The 9,649-nt window shown below is 34.9% G+C and overlaps 1 protein-coding gene across 1 annotated transcript; it reads left to right on the top strand.

The window, feature by feature from the left end:
* The first annotated feature begins 5,887 nt into the window (after window positions 1-5,887).
* Window positions 5,888-8,609, top strand: LOC137028180 (CD48 antigen-like). Its single transcript, XM_067396950.1, has 4 exons — window positions 5,888-6,176; window positions 6,374-6,664; window positions 6,754-6,861; window positions 8,536-8,609. Exons 1-4 carry the CDS (start codon window positions 5,888-5,890, stop codon window positions 8,607-8,609), a joined length of 762 nt encoding a protein of 253 aa, XP_067253051.1.
* The last annotated feature ends 1,040 nt before the right edge of the window (window positions 8,610-9,649 follow it).

Genomic DNA, 9,649 nt, shown 5'->3' with positions numbered 1-9,649 from the left:
TGCGAGTTATAAAGTCAGAATTCTGAGATATAAAGTCGCAATTGCGAGTTATAAAGTCAGAATTCTGAGATATAAAGTCGCAATTGCGTGATAAAAAGTCAGAATTCTGAGATATAAAGTCGCAATTGCGTGATAAAAAGTCAGAATTCTGAGATATAAAGTCGCAATTGCGTGATAAAAAGTCAGAATTCTGAGATATAAAGTCGCAATTGCGTGATAAAAAGTCAGAATTCTGAGATATAAAGTCGCAATTGCGAGAAATAAAGTCAGAATTCTGACTTTATATCACGCAATTGCGACTTTATATCTCAGAATTCTGACTTTATAACTCGCAATTGCGACTTTATATCTCAGAATTCTGACTTTATATCACGCAATTGCGACTTTTTATCTCAGAATTCTGACTTTATAACTCGCAATTGCGACTTTATATCTCAGAATTCTGACTTTATAACTCGCAATTGCGACTTTATATCTCAGAATTCTGACTTTATAACTCGCAATTGCGACTTTATATCTCAGAATTCTGACTTTATATCACGCAATTGCGACTTTATATCTCAGAATTCTGACTTTATTTCTTGCAATTGCGACTTTATATCTCAGAATTCTGACTTTTTATCACGCAATTGCGACTTTATATCTCAGAATTCTGACTTTATAACTCGCAATTGCGACTTTATATCTCAGAATTCTGACTTTATATCACGCAATTGCGACTTTATATCTCAGAATTCTGACTTTATATCACGCAATTGCGACTTTATATCTCAGAATTCTGACTTTATAACTCGCAATTGCGACTTTATATCTCAGAATTCTGACTTTATAACTCGCAATTGCGACTTTATATCTCAGAATTCTGACTTTATATCACGCAATTGCGACTTTATATCTCAGAATTCTGACTTTATAACTCGCAATTGCGACTTTATATCTCAGAATTCTGACTTTATATCACGCAATTGCGACTTTTTATCTCAGAATTCTGACTTTATAACTCGCAATTGCGACTTTATATCTCAGAATTCTGACTTTATAACTCGCAATTGCGACTTTATATCTCAGAATTCTGACTTTATAACTCGCAATTGCGACTTTATATCTCAGAATTCTGACTTTATTTCTCGCAATTGCGACTTTATATCTCAGAATTCTGACTTTTTATCACGCAATTGCGACTTTATATCTCAGAATTCTGACTTTATAACTCGCAATTGCGACTTTATATCTCAGAATTCTGACTTTATATCACGCAATTGCGACTTTTTATCTCAGAATTCTGACTTTATAACTCGCAATTGCGACTTTATATCTCAGAATTCTGACTTTATAACTCGCAATTGCGACTTTATATCTCAGAATTCTGACTTTATAACTCGCAATTGCGACTTTATATCTCAGAATTCTGACTTTATATCACGCAATTGCGACTTTATATCTCAGAATTCTGACTTTATAACTCGCAATTGCGACTTTATATCTCAGAATTCTGACTTTATATCACGCAATTGCGACTTTTTATCTCAGAATTCTGACTTTATAACTCGCAATTGCGACTTTATATCTCAGAATTCTGACTTTATAACTCGCAATTGCGACTTTATATCTCAGAATTCTGACTTTATAACTCGCAATTGCGACTTTATATTCAGAATTCTGACTTTATAACTCGCAATTGCGACTTTATATCTCAGAATTCTGACTTTATATCACGCAATTGCGACTTTATATCTCAGAATTCTGACTTTATATCACGCAATTGCGACTTTATATCTGAGAATTCTGACTTTATGTCACGCAATTGCGACTTTATATCTCAGAATTCTGACTTTTTATCACGCAATTGCGACTTTATATCTCAGAATTCTGACTTTATATCACGCAATTGCGACTTTATATCTCAGAATTCTGACTTTATAACTCGCAATTCTGAGATAAAAAGTCGCAATTAATCTTTTTTTTTTTTTTTTAGTGGCTTTTTTTTTTTTTTTAAGTGGCGTTTTTTTTTTTTTTAGTGGCGGAAACGGGCTTCCATAGTTTAGGGTCAGAACACTGAATAAAATCATAGAAAATAAAATGTTATTGCAAATGTCTAGTTTGTTTATTGAAAGCCGTGATGAAACTGTGATAAATGTGGTCATCACTTATATTTCATTGTGAATTTGTAGTCATTTTATTGCTGCCACATTTGACATTCTCCTGCTTAAAAAAATTTTTTAAAAAAATAAAAAGGATTTTTAAAAATTTTTTTTTTAAAAAGTACAATACATTGTAGGGCTGAATAGTCAACAACTATTTTTGTTGTCGAATAGACGTTTGATCTCATATTACCTAATGTAAGGATTTGCAATAATGTGGTTTGCCCAGTGTGGCGCTGTAGCGCAAGACTGTAATTCAGATGGATAAATAAAAATAAAATGAAATAACAACAATGCCAGAGGACAAGAACAAAATTATGAAAAAAAAAAAAAAAAAAGGAAAAGGGTGCTATTATACATCATATCTGCTTACCATGTTATAAACTTAAATTGACTTTTTGCTTTTACAATTACACAAAACAGAACAATAAAGCTTGAAATCATTTTTAAAGCAAACTAAATATTGGCTTTGAGTCAGACCATTTAATTTTATAAATGTGAAACTTTTCCATTAATATTAACAGTTGTATCCCATGATCATTGAAGTGTATCATTATATCAAGTCCACTCAACTGCAATTCATTGTTCAATTGTTTCTTAATTAAATGCTCCACATCAATCCAAACTATTTTTGTATGAAGATACAACACTTTTGCGAATAGTGGTGGAACTATGATGTCACTAGTAGGCCAACCAGCAACTGGTTCCTTCGACAAAAACCTAATAGGATTTTTCCATAGGCTTTTGGATTATCACTTAAAAAAAGTCTCTGTGATCATCAAAAGTTTATGATACTTACACGTTTTGTCCATCAAGATCATTTTCACAGATTAACAACTTTTATACATTTTGAAGCCTAAATACAGTCGCCAGAAGTAAAAAGCTAAAGGTCAACATCACTAAGCTCATTTCATTTTTTATCTAGAGCAAACAAAACATTTTCTCTTAAAGGTGACCTATTCTGCAAAATTCACTTTTTCATGGTGTTTTGATATAAATGTGTGTTGGCAGTGTGTGTACACAACCACCCTATAGTGATAAAAATCCACCCACTCCTCTTTTTAATCCCCATAAATCATAAGCATTGTGTCTGAACAAGCCGTTTCCAGATCCCTGGCAGTGTGAGGTCACAAAGCCACAGACCCCGCCCACGAATGTTGACAGACACTGCCGTTTTAACATAGAACCGCCCTGAGCGAGTTCACAGCGAGTTGTACACAGTCCGCCATTGCTGTACTGATTTGAATGTCTCCCAAGCGTTTTAGGTGTTCTGTTTCTGGATGGATGAATCCACATAGCTCTCTTCATTTACTCCCTAAATCTGAGCCGCTGAAGACAAGGTGGATTAATTTTGTTTTTCGAAGAAAATGCTCCCTCAACTCTACCAAAATTAATTTATGTCTGCGCGAATCATTTCATACCTGACTGCTTTGTGAACAAATACAATACATATACAATACATAAGGTCTTTATATATTTGTTTACTGTTAGTGTTTCTGTGTACTTCACTGTGTATGTTGATGATAATGCAAGGGAGAGAGACTTTATGAGTGTACACGTGTAACACATTTTCATGGTTATACTAAGGATAGCTGAGGTTATTTCTGGCCTATGACTTGTCTAAGGGAGCCGATTTGGTCCCCTCTTGGTTGTTTTGTTTTTGTCATTTCTTGTTGAGTATTTATTTTGATTCTGTGTAAGGATTGTTTTTTTTCCTTTCTTTTTTGTAATAAAGAGACCATGTACTGCACCCTTGCCTACATATTCATTTAGTTGAATACCTTAAGCGGGTCCATTGTCCCTATTGGGTATATACAGGTTGGTAGAAGCCACTCTGTAACATTAAGATGATGCAAAAATACATTCGAAGCTCTCACTCCTGAGGGTAAACCATTTGAAAGGATTAGGGCATAGGGATGAGCCCTTCCGAATGGAAAGCAGGGTGAGTTTACCCGTTCGGCGTGATGACGTTTAATCTCTTCAACAGCCTCTGTAGTCCCATTCACTTCCCAGATATCAAGCAATGATGTCAATGTGTTAATGTGTCAACGTTAACCTCACTGAATCAATATCCCTTTTGCACCCTCAATTAATGTTGAAAAAATGTTGAAATTTCAACAAAAAAAATCAATGGTAATGGCATTGAATCAATGTTACAATGTTAAGTTGGTTCAACATCATGCTTGAACTCTCAGAAAATGAAACACAACTACAACTGACTTAAAGCCACACAGCCTGAAATCAAGTGAAGATAAAAGAAGACAATAAATCTCCCAAGATCTCTGCAGAAGCTCTTTTTGAGAATTAACAGGTTTAGATGTTGATGTTTTATTGAAAATGTTTGGTCACCATTCTGGTGGTCAGTGTTTCCATTTTTTCCCCTTTAAAATTGCTACTTTCTGCCATAATTTGTCATGTCTTTCTATCACCACATCTATGTAGTTAACCGTTTGAAGGTTTCTGCCTACTTGTGGCTGCTGTAGCCCCTCCCACTTGGAGCACAAGCCCCTCCCACTGAGAGGTTTCCGGTCAGAAATGATACCTACTTGTGTTTGTCAATGATAGTTCCTCACCTTTGTTCAGTGTTTCAGTAGATTAAAGAGTCTGAGCTGTGCATAGAAGCAGGAAGAGGCTCTTCACCTACAAACACTCACGCTATAAATACTCACAAAAAAAAATATCCACCAATACTGTATGTCCACCAAACAACATTTCTGAAGAAAAGAAAAAAAAGAGCGCAGAGGTTTCAGGTATGACTCAAATCTGAACTTAGTAAAACTGGCGCTGTGAGATGGCAGTTGGTTTTTAACTTTGTACTTTTTCCACACAATTGAATAAACTGAATATATACAAACATTTTTAAATCACTAAGGGTTAGGCTCAATTTCAAACACTATTCTACTACTTTTACATATTCAACACAACTATATGTAAAAAAAAAAAAAATAGGAAAGTTAATAGGAAAAATTCTACCATTATGAATTCATATAAGCATTCTATATATGTGTGTGTGTGTGTGTGTGTGTGTGTGTGTGTGTGTGTGTGTGTGTGTGTGTGTGTGTGTGTAAAAACATGTTCAGAGCATGTGGGTAAAGTAGGAGGGTCAAAGAAGCAGGTTGAGGGTTTTAGCAAGAAGTCTTATCAAACGGATCAAACATTTTGATGAAGAACTGAACAACATTTTTCAGATGTTTTTATTACTCTGTTTGTGTTGCTGGAGTTTGATGGGTAAGTAAAAAAAAAAAAAAAAAAATATATATATATATATATATATATATATGGTTTATTTTCTTTGTTTCAGGGTAATAAAGCTGCTCCTGCAGTTTAGTTTACATTATTTCCTACTTTTATATGTATCAGGTCAATATAATGAGATTTACTTACAGTGAATTCAGGTCTCTGTGTTTAATCGGAATTTTAAGTGGATATTTCCGGGCTTTCTATTTTGACTATAAATTTATCTCGCTCAGAAATCCAAAGTAATTTCAAAGATTACAAATGCACATACTTCCCAGCATTTTCTCAAAAAATCTATTGAATATATTCAGCAGAATTATTGTAATGGTAATTATGATAGTAATTATCGTCATGTATTTATTTGCTTTTGTGTCTCTGGATGTTCTTCAGTTCATATTCAAACACCAGACTTTCAGGCTTTGTAAACCAACTTAAGCCTTAATCTGTCTCTTTTCTCTTCTTCAGGTGTGTTTCGTGCTGAAACAAATGAAATACAGTCAGTGTCAGTGATGGAGGGAGATTCTGTCACTCTAAACTCTGATCTTACAGAAATACCTGACAGCTTAATAACATGGAAGTTTGGAGCTAATAACACTTGGATAGCAAAGATTAAAAGAAAGAAGCAAATCTTCTCCACATATAACGGTACTGCTGAGAGATTCAGAGACAGACTGAAGCTGGACGATCAAACTGGATCTCTGACCATCATGAACATCAGAACTGAACATGCTGGAGTTTATAAAGTACAAATGCATGCAGCTAAACTGTCATCAAAAATGTTCAATGTTTCTGTCTATGGTGAGTAGAGATCCCCAATCCTGTCCTCTACACTCCTTTTTTATTAACTCTTTATATTGAAGTGTTTAATCATTTATATTTTGAGATCACAGACACACTCATTAACCGTCAACACACTAAACACTCACTCAACACACTGATCTGAAAATATGATTGTTGATTAACTGTTGATTTCTCTCGATTCTCATATTTTTCAGCTCATCTGCCTGTTCCTGTCATCAGCAGTAACTCTTCACAATGTTCATCATCATCATCATCAAATTGTTCATTGGTGTGTTCAGCTGTGAATGTGAGTCATGTGACTCTCTCCTGGTACAAAGGAAACAGTTTATTGTCCAGCATCAGTGTGTCTGATCTCAGCATCAGTCTCTCTCTACCTCTGGAGGTGGAATATCAGGATAAAAACACCTACAGCTGTGTGCTGAACAATCCCATCAGCAACCAGACTCAACATCTGGACATCACTCACCTCTGTCACACATGTGCAGGTACAACAGAGCAGATATTAGTGTTTATGCACTTATTCATTGACTGTCTCTCTTTATCATCACAACACACTCTCCTTCACTTCATCCAGTCTCTCAGGTAGTGCTGATCTCTGTTGCTGCCACTGGATCTCTGTTGATTGTCGCTGCAGTCGGGATCTTCTGCATCTACAAAAAACAAAGAAAAAAAGATCAAGAAGGCAAGTTTTTAAAAGCTACAGCTTTAAAACAATTATTATGAAAATATACTATATTTTAATCAGTTGATAGCCCTAATTATCATTTAATCACATTTATTCTCTTAATTTTAGTAATTAATGACCTCTAGTTTCTTTTTAATGGAAGAAACTGGAATAATGTGCAGTAACTGCACTGTAAAAAATTACCATGATTTTAACAGTAAAAGACTGTAAAAACGCTGCGGTGAAAAACTGTTAATTGGTTTACAGAAAGTTTCCGTACTATATAGGGTGAATAACTGTAATAGATCTTACGGTACATTTAATGTAATTTTACGGTAAAATACTGTTAAATTCACAGTTTTTGAAGTGAAAAATAACAATTCATTGTAAAATTTACAGTGAAAAACCGTAAATTGACATTCCCACAATTCCCTGCGTGACACTTCACATTTGATATATTTTTGTTGAAATAACTCTATTTCTTCTTAGTTTTTCTCATTTTTTTCTAATCAGTTATGTACATTAGGGTTTTATGTTACATCTAATGTTGTTAAATTAATGTTTATTGCATTTTTAAAATTTCATGCATGTTACCATGATGGTGTTTAGTGTGTGTGAATGACACTGTGTGCACCTTCTATATATTAGTATTGTCCTCCTCAGCTTGTGGAAAAGCTGCTTGTGATGAACTTTGATTCATCATGTGGCTCTCATCACCACTGTGTTTGGTGACTGTCAGTGTATTATAAAGGTACAAAACAGATATTAGTACTTCATTAGGTTGGTAAATTAACATTATATCAGTTAATGGAATATGTTATTTTACCGTAAATTTTACTGGGATTTTTTTTACAGTGTACTGAAATCCAATGTTAAATAAACATATTTAAAATGTAAAATTCACATGTAACTCCGTAAGTATGTTTACGGTTTGATGTCATTTTTACAGTATTGTTCTGGTAACCACAGCTGCCGGTATTTTTCCGTAGAAACAACTGGATTTTTTTTACAGTGTGGGTTTCGGTATGTGTTTGCATATAATGTCAATGGAACACATTCTTTACTCGTCTCTCGCTCACAAACTGCATCAAAACACTGTACATGCAAACACAGAAATGCTTTTCTACATTATTTCAATAATGTATTTATGAACATAATCATGTGTAAAGATTCAGCTTTCTGCTGGTGAATGTGTTCACATGTTTCATTTGTTGAGTTTCATTGAAAATTATGTGTTAGGAATATTGTTCATAATATAATAACTGCATTCTCTGCTGTAATGTCAAATTAATGCATGCTATTTAATATATTATTATTATTTAAACAGATCAGGCTTGTGATGTAGAAATAACATATGCTGACATGATCTTCAAAGGAAATGAACACAAATGGGTAAGATAGTTTAATCTCTGCTTTTATTCTCTGTATTAATTTAGCAGAAAGTGAGAATTTGATGTGGGCAACACTTTACAATACTGAGCCCATTATAATCAGTGATGGTGAAGCTACAACACAACAAAACGTCACTTCTGTTATGAAGAACAAACAGACTTACAATGGTCTGTCACATGATTTGATAATGGTTGCGTTCAGTTTACACACAGTGTAACAGAATGTCCATGTCCTTCTTTCTTCAGTCGAAAAGAAATTTAGGTTTTTGATGAAAACATTCCAGGATTATTCTCCTTATAGTGGACTTCAATGGCCTCCAGACGGTTGAAGGTCAAAATTACAGTTTCAGTGCAGCTCCAAAGGGATTTAGATGATGAATAAGGGTCTTATCTAGAGAAAAGATCAGTGCGTGAAAAACTGCATTTCCATATTCTCCAAAAAGTTTACGCAGTATGTCCTACACCTTTCCTATTCTATTTACGGAATGAATGCAGCAACAGTTCCATTTTTTCCGTAAGTAGAATAGGGAAGGCGTAGGACATACAGCGTAAGTAATATAAGTAAACACGGAGGACATTAGAGTAAGTAATTACGAGTTTATTTACAGATCTGTTTATAAACTACTGTCTGTTCTTGTCCGAAGCCAGCAAATTTATGAGCAGGCAATTTAAAAAATCAAAGATCATTAAGTAGATTCGAGCAACACATTTTTTTCCCATAAAATTCTAAATCTGCAAATCGTCCTCCGTCTCGTCGCTGTAGGCCGTGGTCACTGTGGGCAAGGCTTCGTCCCATGAAGAAATAATGAAGAAAGAGGAATGGCGACAGCACACAGCCCTGCTTCACTCCCGTGTCAATGCGGAAGAATTCAGAGAAGTTTTGGTCAGTGTGGATGCAGCAGCTCGATTCATTTTAAATGTTGCAGAAGAGGTCAATGAAACCAGGATGCTGTATGAGCGAGCAATTTTCCAGAGCGTGCCACAATGTAGGCTACACTGTCAAATGCTTTTGTTAAATCAATGAAATTGACTGACAGTTTCATAGTTCAATACTTTACTCAATAATTGTTCTCAAGATAAAAATTTGTGTTGTTTACGAATAACATTGCATCTGTAACGAAGCGGGACTCTGGATTCATTTGCAAGCTTTTATTAAACAGTTCGTAGTCAAACAGGCAGTGGTGGAACAACAGCAAACAGGTATGGCAGAGAGCAGACAGAATCGTAGTCGAGGAACAGGCAGTGGGTCAGGGCTGGCAGATAACAATCATAAATCCAAAAACAGAGCAAATAGTCCAAAGGGCAGGCAGCAGAGATTCGTACATGGGGAACAGACAGGATCAGTAACAGACAGACAGAGAGACAAGATAATAACGCTGAGAATTGCAACCGTGGTAAACAAGACTTCGCAAAGT

Source organism: Chanodichthys erythropterus, chromosome 10, assembly GCF_024489055.1.
Source record: "Chanodichthys erythropterus isolate Z2021 chromosome 10, ASM2448905v1, whole genome shotgun sequence".
NCBI classification, from domain to species: Eukaryota; Metazoa; Chordata; class Actinopteri; order Cypriniformes; family Xenocyprididae; genus Chanodichthys; species Chanodichthys erythropterus.
The sequence above is the reverse complement of the archived record's forward strand: the minus strand, read 5'-3'. Positions and strand labels throughout refer to the sequence as shown.

Excerpts from the sequence above, each read along its gene's own strand:
- LOC137028180 (XM_067396950.1), top strand. The coding sequence starts at position 5,888 with ATGGAGGGAGATTCTGTCACTCTAAACTCTGATCTTACAGAAATACCT. Across the intron at positions 6,665-6,753 it reads CCTCTGTCACACATGTGCAG|TCTCTCAGGTAGTGCTGATC; the intron begins GTACAACAGAGC and ends CACTTCATCCAG. Across the intron at positions 6,862-8,535 it reads AAGAAAAAAAGATCAAGAAG|TGGACTTCAATGGCCTCCAG; the intron begins GCAAGTTTTTAA and ends TTCTCCTTATAG.